The sequence below is a fragment of the Rhinopithecus roxellana genome, chromosome 15, assembly GCF_007565055.1.
Source record: "Rhinopithecus roxellana isolate Shanxi Qingling chromosome 15, ASM756505v1, whole genome shotgun sequence".
NCBI lineage: Eukaryota > Metazoa > Chordata > Mammalia > Primates > Cercopithecidae > Rhinopithecus > Rhinopithecus roxellana.
In genome coordinates, this window is record NC_044563.1 from 75,852,624 (window position 1) to 75,877,432 (window position 24,809).

At 38.8% G+C, this 24,809-nt stretch overlaps 1 protein-coding gene across 3 annotated transcripts in view; it reads left to right on the forward strand.

The window, feature by feature from the left end:
• CADM1 (cell adhesion molecule 1) overlaps positions 1–24,809 on the forward strand; it is a 338,763-nt gene that overhangs the window by 293,304 nt on the left and 20,650 nt on the right. Inside the window, exons 8-9 of one of the 3 annotated variants that reach the window (XM_010371712.2) lie at positions 4,918–5,004; positions 16,063–16,095. The exons of 1 other annotated variant lie outside the window; for it this stretch is intronic. In XM_010371712.2, coding sequence (XP_010370014.2) covers positions 4,918–5,004; positions 16,063–16,095 — 120 coding nt within the window. The remainder of the gene's footprint in view (positions 1–4,917; positions 5,005–16,062; positions 16,096–24,809) is intronic. One more of the 3 variants, XM_030917956.1, reaches the window with a different exon arrangement.

Genomic DNA, 24,809 nt, shown 5'->3' on the forward strand with positions numbered 1-24,809 from the left:
CGTGAGAAGATAAAATGCTCTTCTGCTAGAGTCAGTCACATGGAGCTGCTACTTGTGATTTACTCCCAAAGCTTTTGGTCAAGTTGAAAATCAAAAACCAGTTGGTTTCCTTCTAGAACTTAAAGAAGCCTGGCCTGAGGTGGACCCTAGTGTCTCCACCTGGGATAGTGACTTTCTTCTCTCCCTCTAATCATGGGGGTTTCTACTAGATTACAGTCTTTGGTCATGCTGAGAAGGAAAGCTGTGTCCTCAGGCACAAGCCATGGAGATTATGTTAGAAGTAATAACTGAAACATTCAACCTTACCAATTAGTGGCTTTTCGGCTCAGAAAGTTTACTCCCAGTGGTATTTTCCTATGATACCTGGGCTAGCCTTTCTCCTGCTTTGATGAGCAGAACTATTCTATTTTCAGCCATGAGGCTATTAAATTTGAAAAGATGTTGCAAGCCAGTAAATACTCAGACAAATACAAGGTCCTTTGTAGCTACATAAACCACCGGTAGCTACTGCTTCGGAACAAAAGCCTTTTTAAAAAAAATGTCTGTTTTGTTAATATCAATTTTCAGGATGATTAAAACCTCATGAATTTTATTCTCTAGTCAACAGATATTTATTGAGCATCTACTACATTCCAGGCATCTTAAACTTACTTCCTGTTTATAACTTACTGTTGATTTTGCGAATGGTGAATATTTTCTATTTAGTTGAGGTGTGCACCTCCTCTCTAGTTTTATAATATCAAATTAAGTCTCTTCTTTTCTATTGAAACCTCATATGCCGAGAAATAGCCATGAACTGACATGACAAAGAATGAGTAACCAGAGGCATCGACATTTCAATGTGTTATAAATATTTGAATAGGTGTGTGTGTGAAAGGGGCATTTTTTTCTTCATGTTAGCAGTGTAAATAATCCAATTTACAAGTATAAGTATATGTGAATAAATGTTTAGATACACATAAATTATACCTATGAAATATCCACACCATAGTGTCTTAAAACCAGGATACTTTCCTTATGAAGAAAATAGGAGTGGCAGTCCTTTTAATCAAATAGAAGCATGCTTTACACCATATCTGCGTGGATATTAAAATATAATCCTCAGCCTATACCTGAGATTTTTTTCCTAGCATAATGCAAAATTAAAAGATCACATCTAATCACCTTATTTGTAGACTTCTGAAGTATGTTTTCTCTATATGCGCTACCAATGTTGTCTGTAGTTCACACATGATAACATTAATTCTCCCAGTAGTTAAGGAAATCCATGTGAAGCGAACAGCTTTTCTGCATAGGTGAGAGGGGGCACAGCATGGCCTGTTTTCAGCTGGCGATATGCGGAGCCATCTCTTTCCACAGACTGCTCGGTGGGGGTGAAAAGTACATCCCTCCCTTTTTCTGCATGTGCTCTCTTCACACAAGGGCCTGCGCCTCATGGGAGTCCCCGACATTGCTATTGCCCAGGTTTACTGGCTTTCAGTCCAGCTCTTTACAATCTGCAGATTATAAAAAGCAGTGACAAATTTCCATTAGTCTGTCATGTGCTTCCTTGATTCAGACCCTAAGTTATCTGGAAAAAACAGTTTGATTTATTGTACTTACCGCCCCTACATTTCAAGAGAAGAAACGTTTTGTGGGTTTGATGGACAGATATATTTGAATAATTTTGGATAGTAGTTTATAGCTAGTATTTATTTAGTGCTCACTTTATTCCATGCCCTATGGTAATGATTTCACATGCATGGTCTCCTTTAATCTCCACGGTAACACCAGGAGGCAGGCATTATCATGATCCCATTTTACAGATGATAAACTGAAGCTCAGAAAGGTCCCACAGTTTTCCCCAACTTCACCAGGTTTCTAAATGTGTTTTAGAACCAAAATACTTTGGCTCTAAAGTCCACAACAAAGTTTGTGTTTCTTTGTATATTCTCTTATTCTCACTGCTTTCCAATAGAACAGTCCCCTTCAATATGAGATGATCCCCTTAGAATTAACTGTCTGGGCCACAGTGCATAATTTGAAAGACAAGAAATATAGGGATCCACCTGTTTAAGGCAGGCACAGCTACATATACATGTCTCCCTAATCCAAGATGGTACACCTATCCTTGTCTCAGGACTTTCTAGATCCGTAATATACTACCCACCTCCCCTAGTCAGTCCTAGTAACAATTCTTGAGATGATAGGTTAGAATATTCACCTAAGGTATTACTAGTCTATTAACAAAATACTCTAGCATTTTGGGAAGGTGTTGAGTAGATTTTCTTTCCAAAGCTGATTTGTTGTATTACTACCGTAATTTTGGAAATCTTTTATGAACTAAAAGTTGGCATGCCTCCATATAGTTTAACTCTCTGGAAGCAACTTCTACACATGAAGAATCTAGCTGGTTAGTGCCCGAGCCCCAGTTGGTTTTATTCTTTTAGCCTCTACATGTCAAACACAGCTCATTAACTCCAATTCTGTACTTTCTTAAATAGTGGCCTCACATTGCTCTTATTGCTAGAAATGATCTAGGCACTGAGGTTATTAAACCTGTTAAGGGACTCTAATTCTTTCAGGTCACTTTAGCCAGACGTGAAGGACAACAGTTGCCCCAGTCGTGATAAAGATAATTGAAAGTGTGTGATTTGCACAAAATGGGAGGGACTGATGACCTTTCTCTGAGGTCTGTGCCTTCATTAGTCTGGTCTACCCCTTGGTTCATAATCATATTTTCAAATCACCTTCAGATCTACTCTTATTGTATTGTGGACATCACACACTTTATGTCAATACTTTAGAATAGGTGCAGAAATAGGATTATAGGCCAGGCATGGTGGCTCATGCCTGTAATCTCAGCACTTTGGGAGGCCGAGGTGGGCGGATCACAAGGTCAGGAGTTCAAGACCAGCCTGGCCAATATGGTGAAACCCCGTCTCTACTAAAAAATATACAAAAATTAGCCGGGTGTGGTGGTGCACGCCTGTAGTCTCAGCTACTCAGGAGACTGAGGCAGAAGAATTACTTGAACCCAGGAAGCGGAGGTTGCAGTGAGCTGAGATCATGCCACTGCACTCCAGCCTGGGTGACAGAGCAAGACTCCATCTAAAAAAAAAAGAAATAGGATTATAGTATATCAGGGAAAATCTCCCAGGAACAAATGTTCCTTTTCAGTGGTAGATACAGTAATTCAAGCAAAACAGAAAAATCACATTAACTGACCCCGTGCAGGGCAGCAGGCACCTCTCTGGATATAGTTTAGTTGTGTAGTGGAGGCAGCAGGATGTCTTTAGTGCTGGGCTCAGGGGTCAGTGCACTTGGTTCATTTGTATCTGCACTGGCACCTGCAGCAGGTGTGTAGGTGCATCCAAATGAGTTTCCAGCTCACAAAATGCTTCCCCACCTGTGGCCTCCGTGAAAAGTGTGAAGGAGCAAGACTGAACATATGGCCTGAATCACTGCATTTCTCATTCTGCTTTTCTTTTAAACAGGTAGTTTAAAATTACTAACTTAATCATTTTTACTTCTTGGAGGAGAATGAGATTATTTTTAAATAACATCCTTTTTTGGACTTCTGTGAGGCTCCTTTAAAATAAAAATGTAAACTGCTTGTATCCCCAACTTAAAGGAACGGAGCCTCCCATCGAATAGAACAGTAGCTTCTTCTCTGTTAATTTCATCCAAGTGTGTTTGTGTGAGAGAAGCAGTTTGTGAAGAAAATTAAAACCTCAGATTGTTGATCAATGGTAGGAATCATTTTAAGTAGACTTTGCAACCAAGCACCAAAATAATATTTTTATAGACTTTTGGGAAGTTACACCAAGCGCAATAAAGGTGCAGTATATAATTAAAGTTTTGATGTATTAATTAGACAATCTGAGAGCTCACTTGAAGATAAAAGGACACCAGATGTGTCAGGGAGAAAAAGTTGATGTGCTTTAGATAAAATTTAAAATCAAAAGCTTTCAAATCATCTTATGCTCTATTATAGCAGAATGATTGCTTAGTTCAAAGTCTTGCTGACAATTTAACACATTCAGTTTGATCATTTGGTCTTAGAATTTTTTTTCTCTTTCATATTTGCCCTTCCCTTGTCTCCAAGTAATTTTTGAGACGATAGAAGAATATACAGTATATCAAATATCTGACAGAGGGTTCCCTATCAGGTTCCTGGCTTTGAAGGTCGAGTCTCATTTATATTTAGTTCTCTTGTTTACAAGATGGAAAACGTTCTTTCAGTTTTATCACTGTAGTCCACTTAGGTCAAGCTTTTAATATGAGCAAAGGCAACTTATTAATATTTATAAGTTGTAAAATTTATTGACTTTTAAAAAATAAAATCTCAGTAAAATCTCACATGCCTGGAACTTGATATTTACTGGTGACATTCTCTCTTCTTTGTATTTATTATGAGTGTAGAAGTAGTTTTACTTCCTGCTGGGATGTATTGATGGAGAATAATGAAGTTAACAGTCACAGAGAGCAAGTGTGCAGGGGCACACTCATCCTTGGCTGGTATGAGCCCCCTAATAGAACAGCACTGCCTCCTCCTCCTTCCTCCCATCTGTAAAAGCTGAAACGAAGTGACAGCCATTGTACCCTCTTGGTACTGAGTTGATTTAACCTCACCTTTGAAATCTGGTAGGGAAGAGGGGTGTTGTGTGTTTTGATTTTTCCTCCCCTCTCTTCACATCTCCTCATCCCTAATTCACTTCGTTAATGAAAATTCTCTTTTCTTCTTTTCTCAGCCCTTCCAACTAAGGCTTTGGGATATAATTACAAGACATAAATCTTGCAGGGAAAGAACTTTTGGTTTTAAAGGGGGAAGCCATCAAACAAACATCTCAATGTCCTCATGCCTTTGTTTTGTCATTACTGGTCATTGTTGTGTTCAGCATTGTGGGTTTGATTTTCCTTTTTTTTTCTATCCAGATCCCCCCACAACTATCCCTCCTCCCACAACAACCACCACCACCACCACCACCACCACCACCACCACCATCCTTACCATCATCACAGGTATGGTACCTTCATTACCATTGAAAATGTCCTGAATGTATATTGTCTTTCTGGTATGTATAAAAAGAAGCCAAAAAGTTCCCTTTAAATCCTTGAAATTTAATTGTTCCTTTATTTTGGAACTCCAGTGACATTAGATACTACGTTCTTAAGTTGAATCTTAAGGACCTCAGAAACATCCAAGCATTTAACAGTACGTCAGATATTTTGCAGCTCATGCATAAAAGAATTCTTTTTGAAACATCACTATTCAAAGCAAAATGCTAGGGAAAATGGCAGCTGGCTGCTAGAGAACACGCCTATAGCTTCTGCTTAGCCATGTTTGATGAAATGGTAAGTACTGTGGCTTTCAATCTTGTCTCTGTCTTAGTTTCATCTCAGTCCCTGTAAGGGAAAATACACACTCCTAACTTCAATGTGCCTATTTGGGCCATGCTACTAAATGCATAGTCATCCTTCCTGCTCCAGAGAGTACCCGCTGACAGTGTTACTACCTGTTTGTGTTGCCTAGGTAGTCACAAGAGATCAGAGGGAGTCACTGTCTTTTCCATGCTGAGCACTCGCGTGCCCCTCCCTGCCCTCGGTCACATATTGGAGGAGTAGAAGAGGCAGCCACTGTGGTTCTAACTCTGCGGCTTTATCTTTTTGGACTATCTGAAACTCTTATTCAGCATGAGTTTTACTGTCTCTTGTTTCTGTCACTGAGGGAGGTGGCATGCCATCCAGCCCTTCTGGCATCCAGTGGCTCTCTCATACTGCTTGATGTGGCTTGTCTGGGAGCCATGGGGTTTCCTCTGCCTACCTAAGTAGGAAAGCTTCCAGCCATACTAGGTCCACTTGACATGAAGGATTTCCATAGATAAGGCCTTCCCCACCTGTGTTTACCGGGACTTAACCACAAAAACATGTGAAATTAATTATTCTGTGAGAAAAAAAAGAAAAATCTCTTGAAAGAGTAACTTTTCCACTGCATTTTGTTAACTGGTGAGACTGCAAGGACTGGACTTCTTTATGAACACTGAGTATTTGACTCCCCACCCTTCATGGTCAGCTCCTTTTTAGCACCCTAGATATCATTGCTATCCTTTTCATCGACATGCTGGAGACATTTCCAGTTTTTGTGGGAGTCAATAAGATAGAGATGATGAAAATTCAAAGTGTTCGAAGAAAGAGGAGGCCTCATCAGTTGACGGAATATAACAATAGATTGTCTACTCTCAGTTTTCTTCACTTTTCTGCCCATGACAGTGGAACAAAGAGAACCCTTGAGGAGGCCAGTGCTTCTCAACATTGGTCACAAAACCATCAGTGCCAGCACTTAATTTAAAATCTTCTGAAAATCCATCAATTGGTTTTCATGTCTCACTCTAAACTCAGCTCCAACCAGGCTGCTTCCTAGATTCTTGTCTGTGTGTGTTTCTGTTTTGGCTCTTTGTTAATTCCCTCTGTAAACTTAAGTAAACTCAGTTCGTTGGTCTAGCGAATTGATTCCTTCCATTTTCTATATCATTCATAAGCATATCAAAGATGCTTCTTCCTAACTCTGATTTCCAGAGTAACCGTGCTATCAGCTTTTCATACTAAGAACTAGATTTTTACCTTTTCAGATTTCTTGCCTCTTACCCAGTTCATAAACCAAATTAGACTCGTACTCTTGTGAAGGGCCCTTTAGATATTAGTATAAAATGTATTGCCTAATTCTCCATTGCCCTACATATGTTAACCCTTTAAGAAAACATATCAGCAGTCTATTTTATCTTTGCAGAACTTGCCCAGGTATGAGCCAGCATTTATTACCACTCATTCTAGAAGGTGCCAGCTAGGTAGCTATCCAGGTTTTACATTTTAAGGCAGTCGAGACCTTATTCATGCTGTATATAAACACCACATTTCTCTTTTATATGGAACAACACTTTTCATTTGCGGCTGGCCTTCTCACTAGCTTATGCCTTTTTTTAAGACCTTTCTTAACACTCGCTGAACTCCTCCCCCCTCACAATCAATCTCAGCAACTCAGCAGAGTCGCTTCAGTTCACAGCTCTTAATCCTTCACTCCAGACTAAAGCTAATCTTATGTCCTCAAACAGCTACAACTCACTGTTATCACAGTTCCAACTGCAGAGACTCCATTTAAGAGGAAATTTAAAAAATAAACAATGCTCTATTTCTGTCCACATCAAAGGTACCGCTAACAGAAACTTGTCTTTGTTTCTGTCTCTCTGCTACTGGCCTCTCAGCTCAAGGTAACGTAAGATGATCTCATAGATGCACTTTAGCCTCTTGATGTCAGCAGTTGAATCCTCCCTGCACATAAAATACATTTGTGGTACTGAATGCCCAGAATCTCACTGGCACACCCAAGAGTAGTTAAACTAAAATTGCTACTAACACAACATTGTAGAATTCGTTGCCTTAATGGATGTGATCTTCTAGGCTTACTGTGTCTTAACAAGCAGTCTTATATATATTTATCTTGCCCAGAAAGTACACTTGTAGAATTAAACATTTGCTTCTTTCTCCAAACAGATTAAAGGTTATGCAGCTGAATGATTCTGTGTCCCATTTTAAAGGTCCAGGCTATCCCCTAGATTTAGATTAGTTCCTAAAAAATCTTCCAGACTGAATCCTGACAAATGGATAGCTAAATTAATGTCCACTCCTCTTCTCTCTTGCACTGTTTGGTACATTACAGCCACCATTAGCCTTCAAAGCTGCAACAGCCAAATTCGGTGACAGTAACATAAAGCCTGAGCTTTAAAAAAAAAAAAAAAAGAAGAAGTCCACAGTCATCTATTTCTTTTCTCCCAGTCAAATGCAATAACTGAAACCCATTCCCTAGGTCAGAGTTTCATTACAAGAAAAATGTACACATGCAATAGAAAAATATTTTTAAACTTGAGAAGTCATAGTTGATTTCTGATTTCTCTGAAAGGAAATGTTCCAGTGTTATCTTTTATCTTCCGTAACCAGGATAATCAAATTGTTCCCCTTGTTAGGAAGGCAGACTGGCATTCTGTTCTGAGTCACCTGACTTTCTTGAAACATGTTAAAGCTTCGTCGTGGAGACCCTTCAAAGAGAAGAATTATAAGCCAAATCTGACTCTGCTTTGCCCACCCAGAATCACACCCCTCATGGGTGGGAGCACAGGGCGTTTTCTGCCTCCTGCTTACCCTATACGGAGCAGGTCTGGAGAGTTACACATGAAGGCATGCATCTAAGTGTGGCCTTATCTAGGGAAACATTTTTGTAGTCTCTAAAGTACTGAAAGGAATACAAACAGCCCCTGATTTATGATGGTTCATCCTACAATTGTTTGACTTTAGGATGGTGCAAAAGCAGTACGTATTCAACAGAAACCATACCCATACAGCCTTTCACTTTCAGTACAGTATTCAATAAATTCCATAAAATCTTCAGCACCTTATAAAATAGGCTTTGTGTTAAATGGTTTTACCCAACTGTAGGCTAATGTAAGTGTCCTGTGCATGTTTAAGGGAGGCTCTGCTAAGCTGTGACGTTTGGTAGGTTAGGTGTATCAGATGGATTTCCAACTTACAATGTTTTCAACTTAGGGTGGGTTGACTGGGACATAGGCCCATCGTAAGTCAAGGAGCATCTGTATTTAATGTTAACTTGCCATATCAACTTGTTGTGGCTTTAAAACCATGAAGCCATTATAGTATCATTAAAATTTTTTTCCAACTATAAAACAGTTTTAGATTGGGAGCCATTCAGAGCCTCACTATGATTTGCCACAAGGTTCCCTGGAGTCTCTTATCTTTCCTGTATATTAATATTCTGACCATATATTTCTGTTTCAACTATTGCTATTGGCAAGCTCCTGTTCCTTTTTTTTTTTTTTATTGTGTCAAATTGTCCATGTGGTTTCATTCATGAAGATATATGCTGTCATATGGAAGCATAAATTGCATAATTTAAATTGCCCCTGGAATCCTTTGTTAAAAGATGGAGACAGCCAGCCATTACCCCGGGTAAGAGTTCTTCACACAGATTCCTGTCAAAAACTGGAAGAGAAGAAAAACTTACTGCCATGCTGGGGTGGCAGGGGGAGGTGGGGGGAGTGTGGGTGAGTAGGAAGTGTTTGTTCTGTCTTGTTTTTAACTTTCTTTGTAATTAGTTGACTTTGTGTGTTAGGTGTCCATAAACTTACCCATTTCTATAATAGTGTTAGCCCCTGTCTTCCAGCTGGATCAGCCTTTTCCTGTGATCATCTCAGGAAAACATGTTGCGTTTCCCTTCCTAGTTAGCGTGGCTGCTGTTTTGTTTCTGCCTGGTTGCATCTTGAGTTAGATGCTTGATGAGGAATATCATGGAAAGGACTCCACACTCAGTTTTAAATACTCTTAGCAACTTCCAGAGAACATTCAGACCGGGAGGAGTTCAACCTGGAGGTCACACTATACGTGTGACTGTCATAAATTAAAAAATTAAAACCACCTTAGAATAAGAAATGAATAGCTATAGGGCCAAATTCTGAAACATATTAAAAAATCCTTTCATAAGAATGAAGTAGGTCATTTCTAAATGAGTTTTCCTCTTTTTAAAAGTATGTACCCAATTAAATATTCTGTGTTCCTAGGAAAAGAAAATAGCCAGGCTTTTCTTATTGGTATCTAAGTACTCAAAAACCAGTATACCTTGTAGCAAATGATTCCTACCCCCAGGCCCACATTATTATTTTTGGCTTTCATAGTCTGAAATCATGAGCTTTTGTTATATGTAATGTGGATTAGATCACACAAATAAAGAAGGTGGGTATAGCCTTTATCCTTCAGTGATATTTATAGAATATGCCCAATTGGGAAACTTGACACCAGAGCACATGTTTTTAGTTCCTTAGGTACAAAGCAAAGAAGCACATCTGTCCTTAAGACTGAGTCTATGTCTTGACCATCTAAATGATAATAGAGAGCTTTCCTCCAAATAGAGCTGGCTATTCGCCAGGGTCTTAGCCTAATGATTCCTACTCTTTGCTATTGATATTTGCATGGTTCAAGAGCTGGTCTGCTTTTAGTTATGCACTCAACAAATATTGAATGCCCATAATATGTACAGCACTATGCTAGTGCTTATGGAGACAAAATACTCCCTAAACCCCTTATAATACGGTTGTGAGAACAGGTTACACACATTGGAACCCAGTAAGAGATACTGTGCAATTGGGGCGATTCAGTGGCACAGGCAGAAGGTGCCATAGACGCTGAGGAGAGTGTCACAGTGGACTTTGGTCTGTGCCACCAAAGAAGGGACAAAATGTGGATAAGAAAGGATGGCATTTTGGAAGTTATGCATGAAGGTCCAATGTTACTTCAAGCATCTATCTTCAATGTGTGTTTATTTTGCGTGTATTTATGTTCCAGGCATAGATTAGGCCACTCTTGCTAGGAAATACACATCTTCATCCCAGAATGTTTACTAAATTGCCTTTTTTTCTAGAGTTGACATCTACTTCATTAAGATTATTTTTCATTCAGCATTTATTGAATATTCATCAAGTGTTATTGATATGCCAGTATGCCTAGTGACAAGAATGTTTTGGGAGCACTAGTAAATACTCATGAGCCACCTTTTATATAATAAGCCACCTTTTCAAGTTTTTACTCCAAAAAGTGTATGTCCATTTTTCTTCATACTGTCTTAAGTGTCTACATTTTTTTTTTCTGATGATTGTAAACCTGTTACAAATAACAACATAGCTAACCAGCTTTTGACCATATTGATTTAGGAGGGAATGAGAAACGACTTGAATACTACAGTGATGGAGGCCACCTGACCCCCACATTTTTAAGAAAAATGAATGAGAAATATGATGCGAGTACAAAAGTTTTTAATGCCTCTATCATAATTTCAATAATTTTATGCTCTTTATTTTAAAAATAATCCTGGAGATAAAGATGTGACATGTTTTCATACTAAAGACCTATCAACAATGCAAACAAATAATACTGTGAATACAGGTTTCCCAGAATTAAAAAGTAATATTTAGAGCTATCTTGGTAGTGAAAAATAAAAGACTTGACTGAAGGACCCAGCCCTCCCATACCTAACACAAAATTTGCCAAGACTTAAAAATGTGCTACAGCTTATAGACAGTCTGTTTCCTCTCCCCATCACTACCCTCCTGGCAACACCCTCTTTTCCTTCCCTCCCCTGTGCCTTCCTCTTATCTGTACCCCCTTCCACTGAGCATTCAGACACAACATGATATAGGAATTGTTTTTCTTGTTAAATGAAACCACTATACAGATTCCTATTATTTTGCAGAACATCTGGTTTGCAAATGAAAAGATCTCAGGGGCACAACAGCACGAGTGAACAATTCTGAAGAAGCTTTTAACAAAACTTGAAATTGCTTATCCAAAAAAAAAAAATCGTCCCCTGTTCCTGCTGTTCTGTAGCACACAATCTCGTCACTCACAGGGGAGGTGACTTTAACAAGGAAGAGAGCTTTATCCTGGCTCTCCTATTTGGGCCTTTTAGTTTTCGTTCTGTTCCTATCCACTTCTCCCATCCCTAAGACAGGGGAGTTTGATTAAAACATAACATAGATGGAAAGAATTAGCCAGGAAACTAGGAGAAAATAAATTCCAGAGTTTAATTTTCTGGCAGTTATTTTTGTTTTCGATCGAGTTCAAATAACTTGAAAGAGAAAAAAAAAAACACACATATATTTAATATATATTGGCCAGCACAGCACAACCATGAAAATAAAATTGTCAGGGGAATTCCTTGCCTATCCTAGTGTCTAGATTTAAAGCACCTCCATAACACAAACTGAAGGGGAATTCAATTAAGAAAACCCATTGGCTTCTTATTGACTTTAGTTAAGAAAATAAACTGGGTGAAAGTGTATTAAAATATGTCTAACTGCTTAGTATGCTTTCATTTAGGCTTATGACAATCAAAAATGAGAGAATTTAATTTTTTTACAATTAAGCTCTGGTTTTGAGTAGATTGTGGGTTATCACACTGTGCATTTTTTTTTAATATACACCTTACTCAAACACACCCCAAAATGCAGGCTTGCAAGTCTGTGCATTGTAAAGCAGGAGCACCACAGATCAATTGGGGGGAAAAAATATTTAAGGTTGTGAATTTAATTTAGTTCTAGGATTTTCATTTTCATTTATGGCACCCGTTGTGTTTGAGACCATGGACCAATTTATGGATTAGTTTTAAACCCCCAGTCTGTCACACTCAATGAACAATTCTAAGTTGGAGAGAATCCATATGAAAGGATTAGAATGTGCCACAGTGGAGCTTACACATGACTGTTTCAACTAAATATTGCCCAGCTGCCTCTCCTGCAGTAATTTTTTTTTTTTTTTTTTGCTACTTAAATTGCTAGTGTCTCTAATTTCACACATTGTCAGAGCTTTTTTTATTTTGTAAATATACTGCAACAATAAATGTATGTGATGTTTCATTTATTGAAGATGGGGTCTGATAAACTGTAGGACTAGGAGACTAAGAAGAGAAGTCAATATTGAGTAGAATGTGCATCTTTCAAATAAGAGTGCTGGGCCCTTCCTTGGATACCTTGTTTGATTGTACTCATAAAATAGCCAGAGAGTGACTATTAAGACCGTACACACTTACTGGGTTTTCAAGAAGATGGGATTGTTTTTTCTTGGCCATATAAAATAAATATGCAATAAATTTGCTCTCTTTGTAATTAAAATTAAAATAAGAGACAGTAGCTCAGCTAGGCCTTTTAAATGTCTATATAACCCAATACCACCATAAGTCCAGCTCAATTTTTTGTGACCTGTTTTTCTCATAAGCTAGCTCAAAGGTTTTTTTTTTTTTTTTAGGCAGCAGTAAGATGAGGTTTTAAAAAGGCTTTGTTAGGGCAATTAGACTTTCTCATTTTTCAAGCTGATTGCAGCATTTATCACTTATATTGAAATTTTACTATTTGCATTTTGCCTCTACACTTAGAATGTTACCCAACAATATGGTAACTGCACAAGTTGATTCACAGGGCATGTTTGCACATTTCTCCGGTTTTCTGATTAAGATACCCTAATAAATCCTGCCTCACAGAGTTGCACTCACTTCAGAGCCAGGGTGTCTGGTTTCTGCATGAAGTCATAATGCAATTATGAAGGAGAATTAGATTCTGTCATAGCGGTCTCCTGCAGGGAGCAAAAAGTTACTTCTAAAGAATGTTTTCTTAATTCTTTACTTGAAAATAACCTCTGTTCAAGTAGCATTCCAGATGCTCTTAGAGAAATGGAGTCAGTGACTCCCCAGACACACCGTCAATCTTGCTCTGAACTTTGTAGCCGGCCTGTGTTTCTGCTGCAGTCTCCTACCCCATTGCTGATCATGGTTTTGCCATTTCCAGCTGCAGTAATTGTGTGTTTGACTTGAACATGTGTTTGCTGTTAACCGTTTCAGAATGTGTTTTTCCTTCTCAACATCCCCCTTTCCTCCCCTTTTGGGTGCAATTGATGGATTTCCCATCCCCAGAATGGGGAAGCAAGATGCACTGTGGATTTTCCTTCATTTATTTTCTAGTACCCACCTAGGAGCAGACGCCTGGCTTTACTTGGTTTAATTTCGTCTTAAAGCTGACATGATGTTGTGATGTAGGAAGACAGTAAATTGGGGTCATTGGTTAATGCTCAGATATTATTTTTGATGACTCTAACCCTTAGGTTTTACTCCACCCCCCACCCTTCTTTCATTCGTACTTAATTATTTACCTGGTGAAAATAAAGCATATGCCGGGCGCAGTGGCTCACACCTATAATCCCAGCACTTTGGGAGGCCAAGGCGGGTGAATCACCTGAGGTCGGTAATTTGAGACCCACCTGACCAACATGGAGAAACCCCATCTCTACTAAAAATACAAAATTAGCCAGGCGTGGTGGCGCATGCCTGTAATCCCAGCTACTTGAGAGGCTAAGGCAGGAGAATCGCTTGAACACAGGAGCCGGAGGTTGCGGTGAGCCGAGATCACGCCATTGCACTCCAGCCTGGGCAACAAGAGCGAAACTCCATCCCAAAAGAAAAAGAAAAGAAAGCGTATTAGAAGAGCTACTACAAAAATAATGAGCCAGAGTGTTGATTACTTTTTTGTAATTTTGGAAAGGAGCCAATGCCTATCTATAAAATGTATTAACATGCATATCCATGTTTCTGTACAAATGGGCATTTGATTCTGCCCCTCAAATTTAAAGTACCTAATGCTGCACTTGGATGTTTCAACTAAGGAAATGTGTCATGTGTGTCAGGAGAATCTGTGACAGAGTGTGTTTCAACTGTACAGTGTTCTGTATTGTTTTTTACTGCTATTTTATGCACACAGACTTGACTTGTAAGTATTTTGTTCTTATGCGGTATATTGTATGTTTCTCTTTCCTTCATCTATTCTTCAGAAACTAAGCTATCAGTAATATTAAGCTGCATTGGCCTTTCAGACTTCTGGTTAATTCTGGCTCCTTAGAAGGGATCTAATTTTTGATGGTGTAGGATCCTGAGGAAGGCATGCCAACTGAAGGGGAACGCCGGTGTGAATTCATGTGTCATACTGATAAATCAGAAGCACCAGGCTCATTTGCACCCCCCAGAAAAGTTTCATATGAAGTTCCAGTGCATTTAAACATTGCCTGTGTTGAATCAGAAAGTCTTTTGGAGTCTCCACAGCTCATGAAAGCAATTACCAGCTAAGTAGCTGCATTCTACAAAAGGACAGTGAACTACTTGCTTGCAGTTTAACCCAGAATCCTACTTCAGCCATCACCATTTGACTAGAGATGACTAGCTTGTGTCTCAGTATCACCATTTCTTTTCGCCAGCAGTGAATCGTAGAAGGAACGTGCCTGGGTGAGGTTGACTAGAAGAGTGAGAAAATGACTCTGGAAAAAGAATGTCACCCTGCCTTTTGTTAGATATTTATTCCACTTCCCCTGTAGCCAAAAATAAAAAGAAAATTCCTTGAGCTCCTTGGAGGAATTTCTTGTGAACAGAAGCAAGTACAGCAAGCCTGGCTTAGAAGCCTGGTAGAAGAAGGAGAAAACTTGAACAGCATCAGAAATAGAAGAAGAAAGAGACAAAACACATTTCCTTCCACAGCAAGTTCATCTAGCAATGGGGGAAAAAAAACTGCACTCTCTCCTAATCCAGCCATGAAAGCAGAACTCCCGGCCCCTCAGAACGGTGAACATGGTTCTGAATTGTGAGCGAAAGGGTGGCTGGATACTTAAATTTTTGGAATGTCATATGATTAGAAGTGGCATTTGGCAGATTGTGTGAACTTGGATGTTTTCATGAAAGACTTCTGCTCTTGGATTTTAACATTAAGAGCTTTAGAGTGAAGAATGGTTTTGTGTGTGTGTGTGTGTGTGTGTGTGTGTGTGTGTGTGTGTAGAAATTAATCTGTGAAAACCTTGGACATGTTCATTGCCATGGCCTCCCAGTTAATTGAACTTTCCAGCTAAACTGTGCTGCAATAATACACTGGATGGAAAACTTAAACCTGTCTATTCATCTGCAGGCATCTGAGCATAAGCAGTAAGAGGATCCTAAAAGTGTGATTGATTCAATGATGCCTAATTGGCGGTCAAGAAGCCCACGTGCCTGGGTGGGTTGGGTTAAAACAAAGGCAATGTTTGAATGTTATGAATCCATTGTTTAACCAGCCTTTCGACTGAGCTTTTCTGTCGCAGTCCTGAGCCTTGATGCGTTAAGAGCCATCTACCAGCCACTGAGTTTGCACTGGTGTTTCTCATCACTTTGCATGTCCACCTGACTATTGACTAGCAAATATATGTGTCCTGGCAAGACCCCCAGAACCAAAGAATTTACTGTTTTCCTCACTGGCTCGCAGCTTTGAGCTCAAGGCATGTCTTAAAACAGTGCAACTCACTTCAAATGCTTTTTGCTTTTCATTTATTATTGCTTGTCACGCGATGTTCTTTGAAAGCTTGCTCATATATTATCTGTTCCATTTTTTTCCATTTTCCCTTTTTTTGCATGCCGTTCCTCCTGTTTCTTCCCTTCCTCCAATCCTCTGTTCCCGTCTGTAGACACAACGGCGACGACAGAACCAGCAGTTCACGGTTGGTATCACATTACTGTTTATCTACTTTCTCAGCGCTGCTGAGAGGCAAGGCAAGCCTGGGAAAAAGGGAAATGTAGTCTTCAAGGGAAATCATGTTTCAAGTAGACTGACCTCATAAATATACTATAATTTTTTAAGGTTTGAAAAGATGTTGAGTCTTGTCATTTCTGTTGTGAGTTCAGTAGCCAATGAATGCAATCTGAGATGAGACCTTCTCCCCACTGGGTGGCTGGAATTTGTAGGAGTTTCAGTTGCACAGAGTCCTCCTTACTTACAAAACTCCACCAAACCTTGAAATACATGGGGCTTCAAACAAAGGAGTATTTGCATTAAAACGGTAACATCTGAATTAAAGGCTCAGTTGCTTTGCTTATATATAGGCCATAGTCCCAAGTAAACCTTGAAGAGGAGTCATTTGTGTCACTTAGTAAAGTTGAGATGGAAGGGTAGACCAGGGAGGAAGATTCCTGTTTAAAATCATGAGCTTATGATGAGGAAGGTCATTGCTCTTCTTTAGAAAGGTCATGACTTTAATTATGTTGCTAATCATATTTACCCCAGTACCCCTCACTGGTTCACTCCTAATCTCTATGTGTTCATATAACTTTATGCTCACATTTGGCAGAAAACTCCTCCAAACCAAGAATGATACCATATGTCGATTTTATCAGCATTAAATGGGACTTTAAATAAGTTAGTGGTGTGTGTGTGGCTTGCAGGTAAAATAGTAATACGTTTTTAACCACAAAGTGATAAAAACTGAGTAAAGCTCAGGAGGGGCATCAGGAAATATGATCTCTTTTTCCCCATCTCACCAATGACTTACTGGATTGGAATAAGTCCATTAACTTTTCTCTCTCTCTCCAATCAGAAAATGAGAATCATGTTTCATCTGTATATTACTTTATTACTTAGCTCAAATCTAACCCTGACAAGATTGTGCTTAGAAAAGATATGTTAGTTTAAAACTGGGCTGAATTTTAATAATTGAATCCAAGGGAATTATTTGGTAAAGGGCCTACTTTAATCGGTTTGCCTGTTGTTGTACAGGGTGGAAATCTATCATTTAAATGACAAGAGGTGATCAGCCAACCCTGCCAAGTTAATTCAACTTTTAGAGAAACATTTCCTGGCACACACTGACTCACTTAGAGTCCTACATTTGATAACTCACCAGTTGGAAAATCTCTAAGCTCTGTAGGACCTGTCCTTGAAGGTCAGGCCTTGATGCTTGGCAGGTCACCCCATCTTTTGACTTCCTATGACTTATTCTGAGAAAGCAAAACAAGCGTAGGTACTGAGCAATATATCCTTCCTCACCCCATTCCTATTTCTTTCTCCCTTTGTGGTCGTTGGTGCAAAGGGACAAGTTCATAAAATAACTTAAAGGGGCCAGGTACGCTGACAGTCATGAGAAATCAATTAGGTATAAAACTTCCACTTTCTAAGGTAATGCCCCATAGTGCTTGCTACATCTCAGGCATTGCACTCCATTAAGCTCAGTTATTTGTAGGTTTCATCATTAATTGAGCACCTCCTGACTTTTATCAATTATTCTCAAAGGGTTATTTTAATGTAGTTAGAGAGATTTTATTGTATTCTTTTTAAGATACTTTTAAGTTTTGAGCTTATTATAATTAACTACAAGATAAAATGCAAGCTCGTCCAACCCACAGCCCATGGGCCACATGCGGCCCAGGACGACTTTGAATGCGGCCCAACACAAATTCATAAACTTTCTTAAAACAGTATGAGTTTTTTTGTGATTTTTTTTTTTTTTTAGTTCATCAGCTATCATTGTTAGTGTATTTAATGTGTGGCCCAAGACAGTTCTTCTTCCAATGTGGTCCAGGGAAGCCAAGAGATTGGACACCCCTGATGTAATGTAACCATATGATTCCTAAATTCTGAGAGATCCTTGAAGAAATATTGATCATTTGTCTCCTAAAGCTCCAGAATTCTATTTTCTAGGTCCCTTCAATAAAATTCATGTTCTTACGTGACTCTAGTGGACGTAGGTCTCAGAGTTGCATAGGCTATTCGAAGTAGGAAATTTGTCCCCTAATCTGAAAAATAAGAAGTTAACCTACAGGCTGATCCTGATATTAGAGTACTAGTTTTAATCAGGTCCTTCCCTGGAGAGAGGGAAAGGGAAGGTGATCTCTTTTTGTGGCATAAGGAAGAGACACTTGGAATGGGACTTTAATTATAGCATTTCTGTGGCAGGTAATAGAGATGTTTGTGTACTGTGAGAAGCAACTGCCTTCCTATTCATTTGGGGACAATGTTCAAGTTAGTGATACCTCAGTAAGATGTTATTGACTAGCAGTGCATGAAGAATATACCTAGAGCCAAGGGTTTTATTGTATTTTATATATATACTTCGAATTTGACTTCTTAACGGCAGAGGGATAGAAAAGTGATAGATAATCTAGGCTGATCCCTGTATAATACACTTATAAATACATTCTTTACCTTGTCCAAAATCCTTGTGGCATCTTGACAAAGGGCTCCAGCCACTATTTTAAACAGCATACTCTTTAACCCACAGCAAGGAAGCTGTAATGAAAGCCAAATAATATCTAAAATTTTACTTGATGTGGGGGAAGAACTTCCAGGTCAGTTGTCAGGATAGAAAAGGTAATAGAACATGGTGGAAATTACAGAGCAGCATCTGAGATTTCCAAAGAGATGAGGATACAGAAGTGATTTTATTCTAGTGAATTGTAGCTGAAAACACAACTTCTTCATTACAGCAACCATTTGACTTAGATTCATTTGAGAATAATCTTGAGATGTTTGTTATGGTGATCTGGGCCTCGAAATGTTGAATGGTTTGATAACTTAGCAACTTAAATGACAAGACATTAGGTCAATCAGCTATGGCCATCTTATTTGGTCTTAAAAGTTTTCATACTGGATTTCCTTCTATATTTCCATGTTTTTATCATAAAAAGGAAAAGAAAAAAATAACAATTTTTAAAGCTTTCCCTTTGAAGACTCATTAAAATATTTTATTCAAGCTTGTGTTGCTAGAGTATGTATGAAGTTTATACCAGTTGTTGATGTATGTTGACCATTTGTTCTTACCAATATCTGACTGGAATAAGCATGTATTGGAAGGTTAGAAGTGCATGGGCATGATTCAAAATCAAGTGGATTTTCTCCAAAAAGAAAACCAAACAACAATTAGCCACAATGTGCTTTTAAGGATTTAATTGATAGTAAAGATAAACGAGTGTTAAGAGTGGGATTTTTAGACTAGGCTGACACAAGGGATCTTCTTTGAATAAGGATCTTGAGCATTTGTGTTTTTGGAGCTCATCCTTAAGGCCTGGACAGGAAGAATCCTGTGTTATGTGTGCATGTTGAGCAATGCGAAAACCACTCTGCCAAATCCTGATACCACATGGTCTGAGAAATGCATGAGTGATTTAACGCACGGATGATGTAGTCTTTATGTTATTGATGTGTGGGTGCGTGTGATGGTTTTTGTTCATATGTGGGCGCTTTTGTGTCTTGTGCCTTGTTCCTTCTGCCCTGTGTGTCCCCTCTCCCTTTCCCCACCCTCCTCCCCCACGTGAGGGGTCGGGTGACAGCATGCCCATGGTCTGGAATAGTGCTTGTGCTTTTGCGGCACTGCAGTCAGCTGGCTTCCTCTGGGTTTGAGGTCTCTCTCTCTCTCTCTCTCTCTCTGTGCCCCTTCTCTCCCCTCTCCATTATATTATTTTCAAGTCTACCTGTCCTCTTGCTTTTTCACCTCTTAATACAGTAGAGGCTGATGATCTCATGAATTTTCATATCCCCAATGAGTTTTTAAATTGTTCTTAATTCAGTATATAATTGTGGTAAGACACAAACTGGAAACCCCTCTGAAGAATAATTTTTCATTTTCAGTTTTGGTTTCAGAATGTTTGGCCTATGCTAGCTACATGCTCATACCCTACGAGCCCTGCCCTTAGGAGACTGCCCCCGCAGCTCTTCCTTTTCCCGACTCATTTATAAATAATGCAAACCATGGTCGAATTCTAAAAGCACATAAAATTTTCTTATTATACTTTATATTCAGTTGTGGGGAAGTTCTTAAGCCCATTTTAAAGAAACATAGCCAGCAGTGCGCATTACTACAACCGCTATGTCCACCATCTGTGTATGTGCCTCTATGTACATCTCTCTGTATGAGCACATAACAATGGCATTCAAAGGCTGTCATTCAGTCACGGGACTCTGCAGACATTGTATGTTCTACACAAGAGCAAAGCTCAAGAGGTTTACGAATGGCTGCAGGACCTGAAGATTGTGTTTCAGCCTTGATATGCAGTTTGGAAACAATGTGCTACTGTCTAACGGCGTGAACCAAATTTCTGCTAATGGGAAGAAGGGAAAACTCTCCACAAAAGCTGACAAAGCAGGAAGAACAGGATGACTGAGTTTTTAGATTAAAACTACCGGGGGCGTCTGAACTCATGGCTGGTGGTGGAAGTAACAGTTTCCATAATATGGCCAAGTGATCAGATGTATGCTGCTTAGGTAAGAGAGAGACCATCGCCTACTTTGTTTTTCATAATGGGAATGGTACTAGGGCCAGTGGGCTGTTTTGTTTTCTGGAGGTTTTATTCGATCATTCTATTTTAAAATTTTCTGGAAAAAAAATGATACCCTGAAAAACTGAGCCCATAAGCATTTAAATTGTATTTGACCTTGAATTGATTTAAGTATCTCTAGAATTTCTTATTGTTTCTAATTTTTTGAGGTTTTCCTTACCCTGGTTTAAAATTGCCACATCATACCTCTTTTCGAAGCCAGCAATTACTGTTGAAAAGGAAGAATCACAACTGCAAAAGCATTACCTGAGAGGGCCAAGGGTATGTTATAGCACATTGTAGCACCACAAAAAAGTGAAATACACGTCTCTGCAGAAGACATGGCTATCATGCATATATTAAGTTACCATGTTTGCATCCTTAGGACTTTATTAATTGCTCAAAAATAATCCCATATGGACAAAAAGTAAACTTTCATTTGTTTAACAAAGTTTAAAGACATATGTTGAATACATTTTAATTAGCAGTGACTAGAAAGGGGCTTTAATGGATGATATGAAAGTTTCAAGAGAATACACAAGAAGTAATTTCCCACTTATTGTTAAAGAGTGAAGTCTCCTTTTGAAGAATGCTCTCTGCTTCATAAAATACGTCTTTGTCTTTTTCTTTGAGAAAATGAAAAGTGTATAATTTTTAGCATGAAAGAAAAATACCTAAGCCAAATCAGTTTTAGGAGATAAATTTTACGTGTCCCCACTTGTACACCCAGTGCTTCAGTAAACTCTTCTTAATTATATTTATTCAGAAATTATCCAGCTATGGCAGAGTATTGTAGATTCATACAATATAATGGTGCTACAAGAACAAATTTAACGCCACTAGCCTAAATGGCTTCCTGCTTTAGAACATAATCCAAGCAGTAGATTCCAGATAACTTGATTTATTTTAAAGTTTATGCCATTAAAAATGACAGTTTCTGCTTTAATGAGGTGTATATCAACTGTCTGTTGCTTTTAATGGAAACCTTTGCATATCAATGATATTTCATAAACATATTTGTCTTTTTGTTTTTATTAATTAGCTTTCTAATGCCCTCCCCAAGGAAGTAAGCCTTCAGCAGTAAAGCTGCCTACTTGAAACATCCTTGTTTAATGGGGTTCAGTGGGCACCAAGCACGTATGTAGGACACTTTGATATTTGTTGAGCCAGGTAGAAGTGAGAGATTAGCCTTCTGAGAACTGCAAATTTATAATTAACTACAAAGAAGTACTTTATGTTGCCCATTTATAACAGTTATTTAAATGATTGTATTCATCGGTCTTTATACAATGTACAAGCCAATTAGAAATAGGGATACTATCAACCAATCAGATTTCAGAACAAATGGATAGCATCCCTACTCAGTTGCCTCTATAATTGATTGCATTGCTCACTGCTTTCCCTTTAGTTGCCTAGATCTACAGTCTGGGAATACCTGTGGGCTCAAAATATTCCCATTTTTACTCAGCACCTGCCGTTGAGTATTAGCACCCAAGGGTCATAATGGAAGTTCTTCTTCCTCAAGGGCTGATGGTGTGACAGCCTCCTTTTAAGAATCGACCTGGCTATCAGTGTTCGTTTGGCTTCTTTATAAAGCAACTTACAAAATGCAGGCTTCAGTGATCGTTTGCACATGACTGTTTTGGTTCATCTGAGCCTTTAAAAATACTGATCAGTTTGACATTACTTGTTTCGAAAGCATTTGTTTTGGTTGCTTTTATGCTGATTGGGCCTTATTCCCAAATCATTAATTCAACAAATACTCACTGAGAATACACTTTGTGGGGTGGCTGTAGCAGAAGGGAAGGATGCAAAAATAAACACAACTTGCTTCTTCAAAGACCTTGCAGTTTATGAGGTCCACAGACATCTTTAAAAGGGACAGATTTGACCAGAGAAGTATGAGCAAACTGCTGTGCAACTTAGAGGACCTAGGCAGTCAGTTACACCGGACTTTGAGCAGAACAGCAAAGAACAAGTAAAGTCGTCTTGAATGCCTAACTTTCTGTGTTATTAAATAAACTTCATTAAAGGATCAGCTCACGAATAAAGCAAAAGGAAATGGAAACCATCTCCTATCTGAGCCTCCCATTGTTTATCTACTTCCTTCTTCACCGCTTTTAATTCAAATCAAAGCTAGCTGAGAAGTATCTCAGCTGGCCAGCATTGGAATTGACTCGGATACAGGCATTTCAAGCCCCCATTTGATTGCCTCCTGACCTAACTGCTTTTTCAGCTTTGAGGGTTTTATTTTTCAGGAATACCATTGATTTATGAAATTCTCTTTTTTAAAGAAATCATTTTGCGAATCAGATTTTCTGATGAAGGCATAACCTGCAATCTGCAGTTAGCAGATGCTGTACCATTTTGAAATACGTGATCCAAGATCATCATAAATTGATAATGAACTGTGTTTGTCAGTATTGGCAGCGGATTTCAATTTACAGTAAAATGCGAAATAAAACGTACATACATCAGTATGTAACATCTAAATACGTTTGTATTTAAGAGATATCAGAACACCGACAGCTGAAAATCACGGCTTTATTGATTTTCTTTTTCTTTTTGCATGCTGTTATGAACGAGTGATTCTAAGCATTCATCTTCATGTTTCATGTCCTTTGAACAGTGGAGACTGAGGAATCTTTCTGCCTCAATTGTGTTTTAATAACAAAATTACATAATTGAAGAAATGTACTTATGGATTAATACATTCATGCTATCAAAAACATAGATAGCAAGAGATTTGGCTCATGTTTTTAAAGAAATTCATCCTCAGTTCTTAAGTGTTTTGTTTATGTCCCTCGAGGAATGAAAAGAAAAACGATTTGTTTTTACTTGTAAGGCCTTACTCAGTTGCCCAATTCCGCAGAAGAACTGGACAGTGAGGACCTCTCAGGTAAGGGCTAGTCATTAGGTAAGGCACTGCAGTGTCCAACCTGTGGGTGCTCTATCCACTTCTACAAAATGGCCATTTGGTTTGCTGAGCAATCAGTGTGGATTTTGAGACTAACAAAAAAACAAATTTTTATCAATACTGTCTTCCTCCCCGGTCACCCACCCACCTGTTGTCTCTGTGGTAGCGATATTTATATTTCAGAATGGGGACAATTTAATTAATGCAGGAGAGGACAAGTTATCTTTGGGATTGTACTAAAGCCACTCTGTTCAGTGGCTTCAAATAATGTTTATGTCCTAGATATATAATGTGTGGGGAGAAATTTTGTTGCATTACAAAGCAATTTAAGGATGTTGGATTATGTGACAAGATCTTTTTTTTAAAAAAACAAGCAACTCATTGCCTGCCTGCTTCTGTGGAGGGGACTAGAATAGCCATGTTGTAGTTATCTTCAAAGTTAGGGGTGGGGAAGGGCAGGGAGGAGTGGGGAGCAATTGTTTTGTCACACACCACTATGTAAACTAATTATCCACCTCAGACCTCTTTCACAGCACACTGAGCTCTTGCAAAAGTAGGTTTCATGCTTGATTCCAGGATTTAGGTGTTACTAATCCAGAATAAGAAGCATATCCTACAAGGGAGGGAGGGAGGGAGGGAGATTTAAAGTGGTCAGAGCTAAACAACTATATGAGCCTCCATGATGTTGTAGGGCTTAACTGCCAATCAGCTATAGCTTAAACCTTTCCATCCGTCACTTAATAAGTTAGTAAGCAAGCCCCTTCTTGTTATTGCAGTGGAGAAATTAAGTCATAGGACCGTAGACACTTACTCAAGCCTATTGGAAAGAAAGATTCCTGAGGCCCTTTTACTGAAGCTCCCTTTAATAGTTGGCTATTGAGGTGCAGTCCTTAACTATAAGTCTGACCCCAGTGAGAGAATAAGATAGTACTACTCAATTTTTCAAAGTGCCATAGATTTATTGCCAACTACGTGCTTCTGACAAACTTCAGATTTATCTTCACTTTGCTATTATGTAGCCTGTAGTTTGAGTTTAGCTGTTGGATTTATTTTTCTACAGACTGGAAGCTCCAGGAGGTCATGCTGGTTTTGTTCACTGCTATACACCTGTCATGTACTAAGTACCCAATTGACACTTATTGGGTGAATGAATGAATTTCCAAATTCCAATGTATAGATAAATAAATAGATTAGAAAGACAGCTGGCCCATC